Source organism: Phaenicophaeus curvirostris, chromosome 7 (assembly GCF_032191515.1).
Source record: "Phaenicophaeus curvirostris isolate KB17595 chromosome 7, BPBGC_Pcur_1.0, whole genome shotgun sequence".
Taxonomy (NCBI): Eukaryota; Metazoa; Chordata; class Aves; order Cuculiformes; family Cuculidae; genus Phaenicophaeus; species Phaenicophaeus curvirostris.
Window position 1 is genome coordinate 274,470 of NC_091398.1, and position 18,907 is coordinate 293,376.

Here is an 18,907-nt window from a genome sequence, read left to right on the forward strand (position 1 = left end):
ATTCTGAGAATCTAAGAAAAATGGGAAGATTTTGTTGCAGCTTAACTAGATTTGCAACTTGACGTTTTCCAATTATCTTTCCTTATGTTTTAATAGAAATCAGAATGCGACAGCCTGTCTAGCAACTTATTTAGAATAAACAAAACAATATAATGTACTCACGTATACTTTAGCTGTTATTTAAATGAGTAACCTGTGCAGTTTGGATTCTGTGTTTTCTATGATGGCACAGAACAAGCTGAACCTCAGTCAGTTTTGGTATCATTATTTGCATGTACAGATCAGCCCATGACCTGGACAACCGATTCTTACAACAAAGTGAAGTCCTAGGCACACAGGAACAACCACACTGAATGTGAGAAGAATGAAGAAAACGGGGGTTAGATGGAAGAACAAAACCTGACATAATATTCTTCTATTCTCTGGGCACCCCTTTCAAATTGCAACAAAATCAACTTACGCAAGGAATAACCTCAGCTGCACAAACCAAATCAGATGTCATGTGGATATCGAAGAGTTTCTTCAGTAGAAATGGGCCAGCAAAAGGACTGGATTGGAACTGGTGAACTTAAGGACGACAACATCCCGTTGGCACTGAAATTATGGTGACAGCAGAAACACCCATTTTTAGTGACAGCTGGTGAAGAAGTGTGAAGTGGCAGAGGTATGTTCCTGAACAGCATACGAGTCCAAAAGTGCTCTACTGATAGCTACGGCACTGATGACCTTTTAAACCTTTTATTATATTGCATAAGCTGTACCATTTTACAAATCTCAGTTACATTTCCAGCAACAGATACACTGATACCGTAGTAAATGCAGAGGTGAAAAGACACCTGCTACAAAATATAAAAAGGTAGAAATACTTAAACCCAGGATGCCGAATATCAAGAACATTTTGCACGAACAATATACACACCGGGGTGTTGTTGAAAACGACTGCCAAGGTAATGAAGCGTTTGTTGAATGTGAGGCTCCAGGGTGGTGGGCGCAGGCAGTGCCCTCACCTCACTGATACTTTAGCACCTCAGAGCTGGGTGTTTCATGAACTCCGTGCTCTAATGAGCGCCCAAAGTGCCTTTCTACACAGTAACAAGGTGTAAGAATATCACTGTACTAACAGAGCGCAACAAGTGCTGCACAGGAACCGAATCGGTTACCTGGGATTACAGTACCACAATGTTTGGGGAGCGGGATACAGGAATGTTCAGTAAGTCTTAAACGGATGGAAAAAAATCATTTGGGAAAACAATTTTCAAGCTGAGAGTGCTAATACTAAAAATAAAACCACGGTTTTCCCCTACCAGTCTTAAAAAAAAAACCTGAAGCCATTTTTTTGTTTTTGTAATCAGAACACATTGAATACTGCTTTAAAAAGAAAATGGAGCTCAGACTCCAGTAATTTAAACCACCTTTTGCATTAAATCTTTAAGAGAAACGTGGCTGCCTACTGTTGGAACTGTGGCACAAATTAGTGAAAACGATGGTAAAAGATTGCTCATTTTTTTACTCTGTAGGCATCACACTGTGTTTTTCTTACTTCCACTAAATAATAAAAAAAACCCAAAAACCTAAAAAGCAGAAGCTTGGATCATATAAACAAGGCAGGCTGGGATCCCGGTGGAGATAAAAATTGGTTCTAGAAAATAAGAATTAAGTACCTTTCTGCTTCCACTGGCAAGGAAGATTAGCAGCTGAAAAAGGGATTTTTTTATCATTATAATAGTTTTCATCTATAAACATATATTAATGTCTTTATCGAAGTTAAAATATCAGTTTCAAACCTGTAACTCCAGTGACTTTGAGATGCTTACTCATGAAGTTAAATCAGATCCCACTTGTGCATTTTTAGAAGATTCTACTGTTCAGATTGCTAAAGATATATTTTTTAAAAATTTCTTTCCAAACATAAAATACAAAACCCCCAGGGTTTACAACAATTACCTTCATCATCAACATGCAGGAGTCAGTATTCCAACATAAAAGAACACTACATCTGCCTCTGAAAATACTATAAAAGCTACATAATTTTAATTATGAATTGAGGGGGTTTTGGCTAACAGAAAAAACCCAGAATGTGCTTTTCAGATAGACAGGTGTCCCACTGATCAAATAAGTCTGATGAAAGAGAAAGGCACTTCAGCAGGCTAATTTATCTTCGGGTTTTCTTAATACGCAGTACGAGACATCAGACGTCACGTACAGCCTTTTCATTCGCACAGTGTTAGATCAGCAATATCGTTAACCTGTTTCCTCTTTAGACTCGTGCCCTTTCGTTTCACCCTCTTTGGTACAAATTACTGCATCAAAACAAAGCAGACAACTAAACAATTTCAATCCTACACCCAGGATTATTTTTTGTGCATCATCTCTAGCTCTATCTTGGTAACCAATGTCCCTCATCACACCAGTTGTGCTTTCAGGTTTGGAAGGTACCAGATTTCTTTTATTTTCTGATAGTACCATAAAGATTTTTCCTGTTAATCAAATTGAATTTTAAAGTGTTTCCCTCCCCCTTTAAAAAAAATAATCTAGAATACGTGACATTTGGTCACAATCTGAAAATACCTACCTTTTCCAGTTAACAGCCAGATTGATGTCCACACAGCTCCAAGACAGAGCCTGATCGCTTCTCTTCATTTACAATACAACAAACTACTGACCTAAGACAACTGGATTGCAGAAACAAGCCTTGCTAACTCCACTGAACGCCTTACCAAAACCAGGTAAGGCCTGGAGCTGGTGTGCCCTCTGTAAGAAGAATCCAAGCACCAGGTATCGCAGCCACAGTAGGGGGGAAGCTGTCCTGAAGCTTACTCACCGCCTTCCACCTTAGGTACGTGACAAAATCTGGTCTCGAGTGTTCTGTATTCACCTAACACCTTTCCCTTAAAACTGCCCGTTCGTGCAGGTGGTGCTTTTGCAGAAGATGACAACTCAAGAAGTATCCTGTGAAGAACCGAGACATAATTCTTGCAAACTTTAGTGTTCTTCAAAAAGAACTGATCCCACTGATGCACAAATACATCCCCATTTGTAAACAAACATCAGAAAGAAGCCATGTCCTTTCCTATCTTCCCCCCACTTCCCCTGACCCGGAGGGGGCTCATTTTAAAGGTGCTTTAGGCGTGACCTGCTTCTGGTTCTCAAGGTGATCACCCTCTAGATCCGTAAGTCAAAACCTCTGGATGCTCCCCTGGCCTTCCCAAGCACAGTGGCCCATCAACCCCTGCTTTTAGTACAGACTGAGTCTGAGCACTGGCATTTTAGCAATTTGTGAGCGCTGCACTAGGGAGTCAGCAGAAAAAAACCCTTCAATAATTCAGTGATTCCTATAAATTCATGTGTTGAACTCACACAAAAATAGAGAAAAGCATTATTTTGACCACAAAGATAAATTTCATGGTAACAACATTTTCCACGTTACACATCATGTACGGTTATCTCTGAAATTAAAATTTTTAGAACTCTGTGTAATAAATTCCTCCTTGTAATGGCCTAAACCCAAAAGGATTCCAGCTGCTAACAGGTAATATAGGTTTCCAGTGCGTGAACTGCCACATACAGCTGGAACGTGAAGACTGATGCATCTCTAAGAGCAGGACAAAATTAAACTTCAACAGTCAAAGCAGCTTTCAGAAGAAATGTCTATCTACACTCAAAATATATAAATTGTTTCCCACCGATGTAAATAGCAAAGCAAAGGATGCAAACATCAGTATGTGGGGCTGGGAAGTTAACCATACACAAAATCCAGCAGCACTGCAGATGGAAAAATGCAGGAAAACATTTATCCAAAAGAATACCCAAGGCGTGCTAACACAACAAGCCATCTTCACCTCTGAAGCAGGTGAATCCTATAATCAAATCACATTCTTTTGGCCAATTCTAATTATAGACTTATTTGCACACCTGTCTTATGCTCATTTTGCAGTTCCACATTTCTGAACCTCACAGGAACATCGCATATTGTTTGCGAAGCCACTGCACACCACAAGAAGCTGGACTGATGTGCTGCTAGTGCCACTCTGGTTACCTTACATGTTCTTCTAGAAGCTGGACAGACAACTAACAATCCTAATGTAACAGACATATTTCACAGTAACATTTCCTGAGTAAATACTCCCAGAAGCCCAGCTGCACGGGGCATTCCCCAGATCTCGAGCGTACTACAGGGCAGACAACCCCCAACTCAGACACGGGCATTGTGTGTTTCAGTCTTGGAGCAGAACCAGAACTGAGCTCTAAGGGAAATATTTATAAAGCTTTTTTAGGATGATTTATAATCAAACTGCCAAAGCCAAATTGCTGCAACTTATTTCATCAGGGAAACAGCTTCAAAGCCACAGAAAGACATTCTAGGAAGCACATTAAGGGATGCATCTACTTTTCTGTTAGCCAAAGTTGAAACGATTGCTTTGACAAGATGAACATTAAAAATAAAGAATATTCTGATGGCCTTTTCCTTCCTCTGTACATATCTTAGTTACATTTCATGCATTCATGACTTTTGGTAAATTTAACCCTAAGATGAGTCATAAGTACTATTTATATTGCATTATAGACCAAATTTTGCGATCTGCTCTCATGCTCATCAATCCCCCTGACTTTTAAAGCCTGTTTAACCCCTCTGCAATGCCCAACGTAGACAAAAGTAGCTCAGGCTGGCAAAACGTAGGCACATAAACCTCCGATGATCCTACTAAACATAAAATAAAAAGCAACAGCACTGAACTTGCCTGCTAAAGGAACCTATTTCAAAGGTGTGATTTCTCTAAACCTGCATACTATTCCACTGTGGGCCAGATGAACTTATAGATTTGCAGGGACTCAAGACAGCGTTGCAGATCTCACTCCACTGGCCCAACAGCATGCAGGAGAGAAGACTTTAACTGTCAGTGAAGCCAAAACAAGACGCTGGGATCAGCAGCAGCAGCAGCTCTGAATGCTACCAGAACCAGTCCTTTCCTGCTGGTTGTGAACACTTCATTGCAGATGCCAATCTTCAACGTCCACAGTTCGTAACGAAGCAGATGAAAACAAAACAGACGGGCAACATCTTAGGACAGCGGGGACCATGAACTGCAGTGGCCACTAAGCTTGTACACATCCCCTTCTGCCACCACTATGTGGAACGGCAACCTTCTGCACACGGGGAGGGCAGCAATGCCACAGAGCTCCACAGACAAATCCAGAAGAGCTCATCTGCTGGTGTTGTGGGACAAACTGCTGAAACATTTCACGTTGTACAAAGGAGTAGCAACAGGTCCCTAGAAAAGTTCACATATAAAATCCTGTACAGACGGTCACATTGATGAGGAATCAAGCTGAGGATGGGCTTTTACTGGTCTAACAATGCATCAGCAACAGGTACAAAAAATTAACACACGTGCCTACATTTCTCACCATGCATCCCCAGAGGCGTGTCCAAGAATGACAGGCTAATTAAAACGTGGGCCTTCCCTGTACTGCCAGCAAAATTAGGAACTGGAAAATTAAACAGTATCATTTCCCTGTTTTCACTTCACATTAAATATCGATTGCCCAGCTGAAGTGTAGTTAACTCGATCTGCGTATTAAAAAAATGTAACTTGTCTGGATATAGAAAACAGCATTTCCCATGTAATTCCCATGTAAACCCAACACTGCAGAATTACAGAAGCAGCCAAGAGGTGAATAATCAGCAGGAAGAGCAATAACACAGAGCACATTCTGTTTTAATTTATAGGAATAAGCGGCCTCTCCTCTCTTTTCTTCCAGATATTGGTTTTGCTATCTCTTTTCGTGATAGATGGTCTATCCCTTTTTTTAGCAGAAGGGATACCAGATTCATGACTTCCTGACACACTTTTTCTTCTTAGACTTTCTTCATCATGCTGTTCTGTAACTGGCCCGCTCCCTCCATCCAGAATGTGCCGCACAGCCTGGTCCTCTGGGGTGCAGACAGTGGTCCCACTTTCACTGCTGCTCAGATCCAGATCTTCTAAGTACAGGATCTTAGAATGTGGCATATTTTTTATGAAAGTTTTCTCTCTTTCCAGTTTCCTACTAGGATGATGCTCATTCATGTCCACACCAGAGTCCAGACTGGTATCGTTACTCTCTGTTTTTCTGCCCTTTTTCAGATCTATGAAAGAATGCCTCACTTGGGCAATCGGCTTCCCATCCAGGGACACAAACCATGCTCGAGGGTGCGGAGATGGTTTTCCTTTAGAGAGTTCCAATAACGTTTGTTCTGAAATACCTTGAAGTTCAGACGAGAACGGAGTCATTACCACTGCTTCGTTCAGCGTCCCAGGAACAGAGATAGACTCCAGTAAGCTGTTAGTGTACCGGCTCCAGTTTGATGTTTGAGCTGGCAAGCCCTCTTCACTGTCTGATGTGCCGTTTTCATCTCTGCAGGCAGAAGGCTGTGGGTGAGAGTGCGCTGGCATTTTCGGTAACGTCTGCATGTAGCCGTCACGATTCATGGGCTCCATCATGGGGCTGTATACTAACTGCCCTTTCCTTGGCAAAGTGGCCGATTTAGCAGGATGCAATTGTTCTGGGGAGTGGAAAAGGTCAGAGGTTTGAAGAATAGCAATAGGCTGATTATAAATATGCATTAGATGTTCAGGGATATGAGAAAGCCCATACATCTCCTCTTTCAGTGAAAGGTATCTGGTTTGGTCTGGAATGTCCCTAGGAGCCTGGGAAATCATACTGTTGCTGAGCTTCAGCTGCGGTAAATGCCTGACTGCAGCAGCTGGCTCCAACGTATGGGCTGAATTCCTGGACTGACTGGTCTGACAGGACGGCTGATAAGAAGCATCCTCGGTATAGATTTTAAAATTGTCTCGTGATTTTCCATCTTCCGTATCTACGGACACCCTTCTTTGAGGGCTGTACGAAGCAATCTTCGGTGTATACAACTGTGACTTATCATCCAGTTTTAAAGAACCTTTGACAGCATTCATGTGATTGATGTGAGTTGTTGATGTCGTCTGGTCTTTTTTTATCACCTCCAGCTTAGTTGTATTTTTTTCCTTCTTTTGCGTCCGACCACATTTATCCCTACACAAAAGAGATGCAAGGTGACTGTAGAGCATGGTAGGAAATATCTGACTGTTGACTACAAGAGCCAAATGTTAGATTTTGGTTAAGAAGTGACAGCATAACACGATGTCACAAACTTACAATGAAGTTCTGTAATAACATCTGAAGAACCGTTAGGCCATGCATCATAGTTGAGCTAAGGAAACTAGTCTCAAGTACAAAAGACTTTTATTAACCTTAAATTGCATCCATGCTGATCTTACCTGAGCCTCTCTTCTTGCTTACCTGCAATAACAAAGAAGAACAGCAGAGAATCCAATGATAATGATGACAGTGCCTCCCAGTATGGCCGTAAGGAACACTGTGTGATAGGTTGTTATGTCCTTGGAAACCGCACTAATGATGGATTCTAGATTGTCAAACAAGACCAGACAAAGAATTAGTTCTCAAACCCAAATAATTCTGCTTGATACGTGGAGCTGTAGCTAACAAATTAAACTGCATTTTTCTGGTGATCTTGTGTTCCAACTGTACTACTTTAATCCTTCCCTTTTCACCTTGCTACTTCAGCAAACCACAAAATGTACAAACCATATTTACAATATACCAAACCTTCAAAAGTTCATCTCAAATACTAAAGCCTTACCATGACATCTGCTGAATTCCAGTCAAACTACACTTGTATTAGTTGCCCAAACTACATTTTTTATTTAGTGCTTTTGTTGGAAAGAGCTATTTGTTTTTAAATTTTGACATCATATTTCCCTCATAAGAAACCCTTACTATTAATTTGCAAAACACGAAACAAGTCTCCATAAAACAGAATCCCCTGGGACCATTTTACTGAAGACTGATGTTTTTGTTGCATTTCTTCCTGTCATACTTAATCCTTAGCCGTAAGGGATGCAGTTCTGCTGGTTTAGAGCTCTCCACAGTCACAGTTACCTTGCAGGCTCCTTCCAGATGGCAACAGCACAAACATCCAAGTTCAAACACAGTCTGGGCTTTCCCCCTGCAGCACCTGAAGTTCTAGGGAATGGTTACATGCCCAAAGGCACACTGTGAGGATTCAAGTCAAAGTTCTACAACTGCTGAAACTACATGTTGCTTTCCTCTCTCTATTGTTGAATAAAGCAAACTGACAGCCTTATGACTCACGGTTACTTTGGTTACTCAGTCATTTCTAATCCAGCTGTTGCATTACCTCTTGTTCCTGGCAGTGGAGCTGCTATCCAGTAGCCCAAGTGTTGAGCGGTGTATGTCCATACGAACTGACCATCTGCTTCCTTCACCATCCCCAGCCCTCGGCTTACCCAAGCACCTGGAAAAAAAGGACAAAATTTTGCATGTGCCATGCAGGATTCTTCTGTACCTCAAACCATTGCAAAAGCAGGGCCACAAGACTTCTGATCCATACACTATTTATTACACAGCTTTACCTAAATGTGTAAACATTACCTCCTGACAGTCTCATTGCAAATATCCCTGTGCAGCATCAACATTACTTTGTGGAATTAATGCAATATAATTATTTTACTATTAGCAAATAGAAAATCATCCATTGATATGCACAGGAAACATTTGAAAAATCCTGTTATGTAAACTTAAATATATATGAAGGCCAAGACTAAACAACTAAGGAGCAGGTAATTTAGGCGTGTTAGTACATATTTCACTTTAGGGGGCAGCACTTAATAGGAAAGCATTTTCATCTCAGAAGGTCCAACAGGATGAACACTGTTTGTCCAGGATGTTTCTCTCCCCACTCCTGCTCCGAGCCAGTAACAGTTCAGGTGGCCCAAGGACAGTCTGTTAGGGCACAGATTCCACACCATCTGTTTGGCAGTGTAAAGGACAGGTCTTATGGTATGCCAGCTCCTACAATTAATAAAGCCTGCAGTAGAAGAGACAAATATACCTAATGCACTTGAACACAGTAATTATGGGCCATCTGTGACAGCAAAAAAAACCTCATATAAACCACCTCACACTTTCAAACAGCTAATACTGAGAAGAAGAGAGAACTGCCAGCTTTTCTGAAACAACCATGACCAAAGCATGCAAAAAGTGTAATTCACATAAGACCTACAATATCAATTTTCCTCCAAGACCCTTCTTTCAGCAAAGGAAAACTATCTATCTACCAGTAATGATGAGAGCTGACACTGCCACATGCACAAACACAGAAACAGCTGAATGTGCAGCCTTCTCTGGACACGTGTGACAGCTGGCTGAGGGGAACAGGAGTCACCAAGAGCCTGGAAGGAGCTGGCTCCTCTGCTACCTGGGACATCTCTCGTCCAGACCTGGAAGAAAGACCACACGGAAGAGTCCTCCACCCCTAACTCACATGAAGGCAACAACAACAGATGTCAAGTTCTCTGTCCTGTCAGTTCCATGGCAAGATGTTACTATACCACAAAACTGTTGTTTTACAAGCAAAGACTGGGGGCTACCTACGGGTGAATAAAAAACAACACAAACCACACATATGAAAAGTAAAAAGTCTCCAGAAACTGTCTTTTAACTGAAAAAAAATAATTCGATAAAAACCAGTAAAGTCTTTGCTGTCCTCTTCAGTAAATTGTATCTCCCTCAATATACTCCATAGAAAATAGCACATACTAAGAAAAACATTAAATGCAATTTATGAGTAAGCACTTACTCTCTCTGATTTACTGCCACCCCAACAGCAGGACATTGTTCTCAATTTAATGTCACAATGCAAGCTTTCTGATTTATTTTTTGTAATTCCATTAAAGTCCACACAAAGTACTTCTGGTACTAATGTGGCAAAATATTTAGTAAGAAGGAAGACACATTCAATATCCATCAACAAATCCTGCATTTAGAGCAGCTGGAATATAATTACAAAAGCTCATTTTCCAGGAGCAGTCTCAGGACTATCACACTGTAAGTAACCCCAGGGAACATGGCACAAGCAGACACGTGAAAGCAGTTTCCGTAATCTCTTTTTCCTAGTGCATACAGATCAGTCTCCACAACATCAAACAGAGACCCGTCCCTTCGCCGCTACCAACACTGACAGGGAAGCTCTGATCGCCATTAAACCCCAGGACTCCAGATTTTAAAAGTGTGTGTCACCATCTGTCTGGGGACATCCTGCTTGCAACACTTTGGATGCCAGAGCCCCATTATTCAGCGCAGCGGTGGCTCTCCTTTCGGCTCCGATGGGGACAGGTGCTGCTTACAACACTCACAAGCTTGCTGGAGAGCTGAGGCGTTCGGCTGTCCTCAGCAGACAGAACCTGACTAAGGAATACCTGCCTATTACTCAGTTGCCTTACAAAAAAGGCATTCTGCAAGTCACATTAAAGGTAAAAATAAACCAAACATGTCTAAAAATAAGCATCCAGAAGAGTCAATAGAGTTGCAAATTTTCGCTATAGAAAAAAAGCTGAGGAAGTGGAAGGAAAAGTGGAATTTGGGGTTATGCCCCAGAAGTCTCTCTCCTCTTCAATAGTGCTCCTTGTCCTCTTGCCAGCGAGAAGCAGAGGAGGCTCCACATGAACTCTACATGTCAGTGAGCATCCATCACAAACAACTCACCTTTACGGAACCTCTGTCACAGTACACCCCATCTGAGGGGAAAACCACAACTGTTTTAATTGTTTGTGTAGGGTCAGCACGTGTCGCTCCTGCCCGGCTCTGCCCCCCCAGTCAATGCGCCCAGGCAGCCACGATGAGCAGGCCCCTTGACACCCACGTAAACACCTCACATGGGTTTGTACTGGGACCTGACCAGCTGCTCCAGCTCTGTTAGCTTTGTTTTTTAATAACACTGTTGACCTAGTTTTCTTTTTACTGAGTTAAAACAACACAGGTACAGATGAGCACTGGAGCTGGCAAAAGTGGCTGTGGGAGCAAGAAGTTAAAACCCCTTGTGCTACCTCTTTACTGAAAGAGTGGTGAAGCATTGGCATAAGCTGCACAGGGCAGTGGTAGAGTCCCTACCCCTGGAGGTGTTAAAAAAAACCACATAGATGTGGCATTTTGGGACTTGGTTTAGCAGGCACGGTGGTGTTGGGTTGACAATCAGAATGGATGAGCTTAGAGCTCTTTTCCACCCCTAATGATTCTAGGATTCTATTTTACCATATCAGAACAAACCCCTTTCTTTGAAGAAGAATGCTATCTCGTATCACCAGATACTTATTCTATTCACTCTCTTCCCATGAGTCAACCTAGCCAATATTTTATTAGCATATTCTTAATTAAAATTAATGTTCTTTGGTTGTTCTTCATAACAGTGATCAGTTTCTTTCTTAAACAGGTAAACAACACTTGATTAGAGTTGGTGTCCCCTCCTGTACTTCCAACAGTTAAATAACAGCTTTTGCTACACCTACCTCTTCATACACTGCATATTTCAAGGCCAAGTTTGATGGAAAGTGTAAGGTACACAGTAAGGCGATCAGAACACTAATGCACACACACCTAATACAGGACATCTAAATGGGATAAGCATACGTAGCTCATTACTCACTCCTGACTAAAATTAGACATGAAGGGATGACAAAAGGTTTAGAACATCTAATCTCCAGCCTCCTCTTGCCATGCACACTGTAAGGACCATGCTGTTCCCTTTGACAACTCTTATTTCCCTTTCATTTCTCTTCCTGAATTGTTTTCAACTGAAGAAATATCTATTCCAGTTTCAGTATCAAAGGATCTCTAGAGTGACACTCTAGGAAGCAAAGCATCTAACTCTTCAATTATGATTTTTTTTTCTTTTTAGAAATAATTCACGAAATTACCAGGCTTAAAATACATTACCTAAAAAGTATGTTCCCTGAGTCCTCAGCCTGCCATGAAAATAAAAATCCATCACATAAAGAATTTGTCCAACGGGAAAGCGAATGCATTTTACCAAAGCTTTTTGAAGTAATGAAAGCAGGAATTTCCTTTAAGCACCTCAAGCCAGCCAATGAAAGCACAGCACAGAGTCCTTCATGAAATGTGTGACTATGTACCACCACCTTGCACACAAGAGCCGTCACTCTTCCACATCGTGGTGTCATGCACCCGAAACCATACACACGTGCTAAAAGGTAGAACAATAAATAATTTGTCCCACTTACCACTTTTCATATCGAATGTCCAGGCAGGTATAGCATCTCCTGACTTCACAGTACTTGTAGCAAGAGGAAGTGTCATCTGAATCGGACCATTTACTTTCAGTTCTTTCCCAGCCAGAAAAACATTTACGCATACTGCAGCAAGAGGAGCCAAGTCCATGCTTTTGAAACCTGAGTGGGAGAAATATCTTGTCTGTAATTCTCCATTCATAGGGTACTTTTCAAAAAAAATATTTAGAATTCAGAATCTCTCCTCATTACAGCTAAAGGCCTCACGACTGCTGCTACACAGGCAGCTGTCACCAGCTTGGTCAAACAAAAATAACCTCTTCTGGACTTTTGAATCTTGTGATTCAAATAAAAACCAGTCATTTCTATACTAAATCTGCAAGAGATACTTTTCACATCTAGGTTCAATGCTAACAGCAGAACGATGATCAAGAAAAACCTGGCTTGGGGATGGGGATGAAGGGTTTCTCCCCCTCAGATAATTTGATCACAAAATAGCTAACCCCGGTGAAATACAGATAACAATCTTAGTGTAACTGCAACTGCAACTGTAACTGAATCACACTGAAGACACATGCAAATACAACTGCAGCACTTCTCCCTAGCTGAACAGTCATTTCCAACTTTTCTGTAAGCATTAGCTTTCTAATTTAGCAGCTATAATTAATAGAATAGTTAATGCTGAGGCTTGTCAAAGCACTCACAGGAAAAGTTGCATAAACAAAGCTTTAAAACACAGCCTCCAAGTTTGTTTCCCTTACACTGCTTTGCAAATATTTCTGAATGCACAACATGACAGGCTGGTGAAAGGAGCTGAAACAGAATTACTAAGTACTAGAACAAGGTTAAATCTATGCAAGCTGTTAGGAGCTGGCTGTGAGAAAACTCCTGGTGCATCAGATATCAATTAGCTTCCACCTGCCCTAAAAGGAAGCCTATTGCTTTAGGAGTATATGAATAATTTAAAACACATGCCAGACAGATTGAAAGGAAAACTTGAAGGGGAAAAACGCTGCTTATTCTCTCATGCTTTACATTTAAAGAGGTGAAATATAGGTAAAAAAAGGTAATACGATATGTAACTCAAAATATCAATATCTGATAATTTCAATTCAATGAAAATTAAAGAGGAGAACATGATAAATTCAAATAAGCCAGACAGTGGCCTCCTCACACGCTACAATGAATTTAAGCGGCTCATGTCTTCAAGTCCACCGGGAGTAGAAAGAAAAGAACAAAAGAAAGATGGAACTGCCCACAATACTGTCTACCAGAGATTCCTGGATTTATATAAAAAAAAAAAATCCGACAGTGACAAACAACAAAAGATCCAGTTGCACAGGAGCAGGTTTCCAATGACTCACAAAACTTCATACTGCTTCTCCAGTGAAACAGAGGCACAGAAAAAAATACTACAGTTGTGTTCCATATACACAGTAACTACACGGCTTGTGTAGATTTACTGTCTGTGAACCAAAGGAGAGCTTCTATCTTTATGACAAGGGTAAAGCTCCTGGAGCTGACCACTCCAGTAAAAATGCAGGAAACCCCAGAGCTGAAGTCAGCCCCTGCCATTTCACTGATTTCTTTTGGTTCATCCAGTTTACACTCTGCCATAACCACATTTCTAAGGCTTTACCAAACCAGTTCCACAGCCCCAGCTAATCCTGAACATAAACAAGCACATACATAAATGAAAAGCACACTATGAAGGAGTACCTCAGTGTAGTAAGATGTGTCATGTTCCCATATTACATGGAACAAGATCAAGAATGACATCAATTACTTACCTGATTTGGTTATAGCTTACTCCTATAGAACAAAGCATTGTGATTTGATGCGCTGGAAGCAGGTTCAGGTCCTTTTAATTTAAGCATTTGTTTTCCTTAAACGCTGTGCACCCAGATGCATTACAATTTGAAGATTTCTTCTCTAAAAAATATTCTTGAACTATATATTTACATACCTGATTTATTTAGAAGAATTCCTGTTGTATAGAAAAAGCTGTCGACTTTCAAAAACTGCTCTGGCACTGTCAGATAGGCTGTAACATTTGTAATATATTGATTTGTTGGAAGCTTGATTAAAAATTTTGGAAACTGAACACTTGGTTGAGATTTGGCATCTGCAAAAGAGTAATATTTAGTCTTAGCAGTGGCGAAACACACAAAGGATGCTTTTATTACTGCTTAGAAATTCTTTTAGCGTAACAACCTGTTTTCACCCATTTTGTGTATTTCTAGTCTAGCATTTGTTGCAGCCACACATCAGCCACACAACTAACTGGAAATCTGGCTTTGAGTAAATAGGTATTTTAGGGGAAAATGATACGCTTAGTTTTTTTCTGTATCTGTACAGATGGTTATCACAAAGTGTTTATATTATGGTCCGCATACACTGAACTTACCAGATAGCTTTCCCGTTATTAAGACAGTATCTTCAAACAGCCACACATTAGCTTGACGTTGTGGGAATAGCGAAAGCGTCACAGAAGAGTATACTGTGGAAACGGATAATATCTGTTACACTGTGCAACCAAAAAAATCCTGCCAGGCCTTCAGTTCTGCAGGAACAGCAAATAGAGCAGTTCAAAAAAGAGAGTATATGAGGACTGGATAAATAAATCACTCCTCACGTCCAAAGCTGGGCTTTTACTGGTTAGGCAGGAAGACTTCTCCTGTACGTATGCTACTGTCTCATGCCTTCTGTGAATAAACAAGTGGCTAGAATTCTTAAGAGTCCACCTCTTTTTAATAAAAATATATAACATTTTTAAGAGTGTGCAATGCTTAAACAGGAAAACTTGTGAGGAAACACTGGTGAAAGGAAGCTGTAACAACAGGTCATACCTGTCAAACAGAACTCAAGGCACGGGTACTTCAGGAATCACCAAGGACAACATCATTTTTGACAAAACACATTACCAGCCCTTTGCAGGATACACTCACAATATTGCAATGCAACCTACTTGAGAGTTAAGAGGAGCTATTTTCTGTTTTACATTAAAAAGAATTATGACATGACCAGCAGATCATTCACCCTTCTATCTGCACTGATGGGCACCACATCCCTTGATTGACTCTGTTCAGACATTTTCATTTGACAGTAACGACCCAGACTGCTGAGGAGGAGAGAAGTTTAATTACCGACAGATACAGTTTAATAATAGGATCGTAAGATGCTTACGCACTTGGCATTCTCCCAGTCTTCCAAGGCAAAGGTGTTAACATGTAACCATCCTTGTAGGATACGATAGTTAAGCTTAATCCTAATTTGTAGGGAACTTTTATTAATACTGCTCCATCATTTCCAGTAAAAGTGGAATTTGTCTTCGTGTAGTTAACAAATACTTCTACAACCGCTTGTTGCAGGTACTGATGGCTGACGATGTCATTTACTTGAACTTTCAGCATAAAAACAGATCCTGTTAAGGGAAAGTAAAAACAGGAGGTCATAATACATCACAGCTAAGGACCATAACTGCAGTTCGTAAGGAAGCCGTGGAGCGTATGGCTAGGTGTTCACTCATGGGACAGTGGATCTCTGTCGCAGCAGAGCTCTGGCCAAAGGGAAGGGAAGGGATAGAGGGACACACCATAGGGGAGGACAAGTGCCCAAAGAGGACAGGCCACAGAGACAAACACCCGGAGATGGAGCACAAAGACGCCAAGAAGTGTTTACCAGATTTAGCAAACATAACACTTAAACCAGTTAAAAACAAACCCAAATGAAACAAACAAAAACAAAGCAATTTTTTCCCTTTTTGTTTCAGCTTGAACAACACCTCTGTGACACGATACCCAGAGTGTCTCGCAGGCGCTCTGCAGTGTCACACGGGTAATACAGACAGCCCCGTTATCCACGTGTGACCCTCAGCCTGGGGCACACATTTAAAGGTGCACCCTGACTGTACAAACGCAGAGAATGCAGTATCTCCACACTGCGGGATAACCAGTTTATTTTTACATGTGTAAATCATTATAAAGTAACCAAGTGCACTCAGACACTGACTGTTTTAACCTATCATCTCCCACTGGATTCACAGTTCTGGTCTGGTTTTCACCTTTCTGTATCACAACCTCTAACCAGTGTTTGTCTGCTGCTGCTGACAGGATCAGACGCTCCTTTCCCATACCTAGTGTCCTGCAGAGATAATTGCAGTGACTGGGCATATATTAAAAACTAAGTCAGCCCCAACAACAGTCTGACGATGCTCTGAATTATATTCTTTCCCATGTTGACAGTAAATAAACTATTAGTCTTTTCAGAGAGAGCAGGTACACGAAAACGGAGAGAATTACGTGTTATAATTAAAATGCCTATGGACCACTGTTAAAATACCTCAAATAACGTCAATTCCCCAGTATTTTGGTTGCAGACCTACTACTATTACACACCAACGCCCTGCTTTACGCCTAAATATTTTCAAATACACTAATTACGAATAGGCATTTTGATTTAGGTCAAATGTCAGGCTAAGTTTATTTGAAATCCATCCATATAAAATCACAGTTAAATTGCATGATGTTCTCTCCTCCGTAACTGAGACTGACATCGCACCAAGAAATCACTAGCACTGACCTCAATTTAAATGAAAAGGCCTTGAGAAGCTGAGCACAGTCCATCAAAAACCCAGTATGCAATGCAGACATCCAAGGCAGGCCTCTCTGAAATCAGTATTTATTTAGATCTAATGTATGTACGGGGCACACCATATATTCAAGCAGAAAATGACCTGCACACGCCAAAAGCTACAGTGTCCTCTATTTATTACTATTTATTGCATACACAGCAAAAACCTACAGCCATGCTAGTCTGACTCTCTACAGTATAACCGAAAAGCCTGCATCTCCTTGTGCAAATTAATATTTGCTTTCAAAACCAGAAAATTGGTCCCAGTGGTACTCAAACATATTTGATGGAATTAAACAGACCATGTACAATACTCTGAGAACAATGTAACCTGACTTCTTTTCCTTATGCACGGTATTTCAAGAAACAAACTGCTTTTAAATTGCTGTTGCTACAGGGTTTTTAATTCACATAATGATTAAAAACAACATTTATGTCATGTAAACAAATCATGGCTACTAAACAGGCCTTCCAGGCACTGATCCAGTTACTCATATACTAAGATAATTCCAGCCATTTCCAAAGACAGGTCATTTGCCCTTGGCCAGTAACTATTGAGAAGGCTACTAAACAGGGAAAACATGGAATACAATATTCTGATCCTGCCAGCCAGAAGTGTGTTGTCAAATGATATCTGGAAAATAAGAAAGTCAGTCGGACAAAATTCCAGCTCATGCCAGTAGTAGCCAGTTCCAGAAACGCCCAGTAGAAACTGGCATTTTAACAGCAGGAATCAAGTCAGGAGAAAAAGAGCCTAGTACTAACAGCTAAAATAAGTTGTAAGAAAAATGAAAACCTGGAATGTAGTCAGAAAGACACTTTCTTCCAATCATTCCACGCTTTTAATGTGCATTTTCCCATTTCCCTTTAATGAAAACACAAGGATGGGGAATTGCTACCTTCCTCCTCCAGCCGTTTGTAAATTCAAAGGGTGTTTTGTGCAAAAAAGTTTCTCCCGCTCATCTCCTTCAGTCGTAGCCATATTAAACCCCACTTTTTCAGAAGCTTTTGGTTGAAAAAAATAAAATAATTGCAGAGGTGTCAAAACCTGCACTGTTCTCTCTTTCCCACAGGGAGCGGACACACCGCACCGGCTGCCTTCAGCCGGGCTCCACTCCCAGTACTTCCCTCTCCTAGGGGGTCAGAAGTGGCCACAGCGTTTTCCAGGACGGATGCTCTGCCTGGAACAGTGTGGAGGAGATGCAGGCTGAACCCCTGGGGGTCACCGAGACGCAGTTGTGTGTGGGAAGAGAGACAGCCCCGCACAACATGAGCTGTGAGCCGCAACCACCCGCAGCCACCCCAGAGCAGAACACGCACCGCACGCCCAGGACAAGGAGACTCGATGCCTGGCTCTCACTGCCTTGTCCTCCTGCTAACCCAAGAGTCTCCCTGACAAGAGGGAAGATGCCGCTTGGCTGGGAGCTGCTCCTCCTGCCAGTAACACACTTCCAGACCATGTGGCTTTCCTGCTAGTGACGGGAATGTGCTCTGCCAACAGCTCACTGGGTGTTGGTGTGCAATGGTTTTTCAAAAGACATTTTTTTAAAAACCCTCCATTTCTAGACAGCAGCAGTGCAGGAGAGCGGACTCTACTAAGCCCCTGAACCAAAACGTTAGTGAAAGAACAACACGGGAGAAATCCCTGTTGAAGGAGCCAGCACCCAGCAGCACCGGTTTTCACCCCCAGCCACGTTCCACGCGGGTCTGTACAACCAGGGCGCCCTACAGCCGGCCAGTCACACCTGGGGAGCTCGGACGCGTGAGCAGCAGCGGGACAACACCTGCAGTTCACCTGCGTCTCTTCAAACCCGGTCTCCCGTGACCAACTCCCTCCAAACCAGCTCCTCCACATGCCTCACACGCATTTAATGTGCACATTTATCAGACACATTTAATAGCACTGAGTTATTAACGATGCCATATGAACACTCATGATAACGAATTTCCAACAAAAATCCTGGGTTTTTTTACTTTCTTTATAAAAATCTTAATGCCCAAGGTCTTAGGGACACTTTTAAGTCTCAGATATGATGGTGACAGTGGTGAGAGTTTTTAATCACAATAAAACATATTGAGAAACATTTGGATGCAAAGCTGAAGCACCGGTTAACTGTTTAACGAAACCAAAG

General features: G+C 41.5%; 1 protein-coding gene across 1 annotated transcript; it reads right to left on the minus strand.

Annotated features, from left to right (window-relative positions):
• Positions 1 to 724: 724 nt before the first annotated feature.
• Positions 725 to 15,613, minus strand: FAM171B (family with sequence similarity 171 member B). The gene is made up of 7 exons (XM_069860466.1): positions 15,334 to 15,613; positions 14,551 to 14,643; positions 14,110 to 14,268; positions 12,138 to 12,305; positions 8,240 to 8,356; positions 7,321 to 7,444; positions 725 to 7,053 (listed from the first exon to the last, which is right to left on the minus strand). The coding sequence occupies exons 1-7, from the start codon at positions 15,596 to 15,598 to the stop codon at positions 5,718 to 5,720; spliced, it is 2,262 nt and encodes a 753-aa protein (XP_069716567.1). The 5' UTR covers positions 15,599 to 15,613; the 3' UTR covers positions 725 to 5,717.
• Between the last annotated feature and the right edge of the window lie 3,294 nt (positions 15,614 to 18,907).

What these genes read in the sequence shown, in the direction of transcription:
- FAM171B (XM_069860466.1), bottom strand. Translation starts at nt 15,598, where the DNA reads ATGACCTCCTGTTTTTACTTTCCCTTAACAGGATCTGTTTTTATGCTG. An exon ending in AATAACGGGAAAGCTATCTG is followed by an intron (nt 14,269 to 14,550) that starts GTAAGTTCAGTG and finishes ACTCTTTTGCAG; the next exon opens with ATGCCAAATCTCAACCAAGT. An exon ending in AATTCTTCTAAATAAATCAG is followed by an intron (nt 12,306 to 14,109) that starts GTATGTAAATAT and finishes TCTCCCACTCAG; the next exon opens with GTTTCAAAAGCATGGACTTG.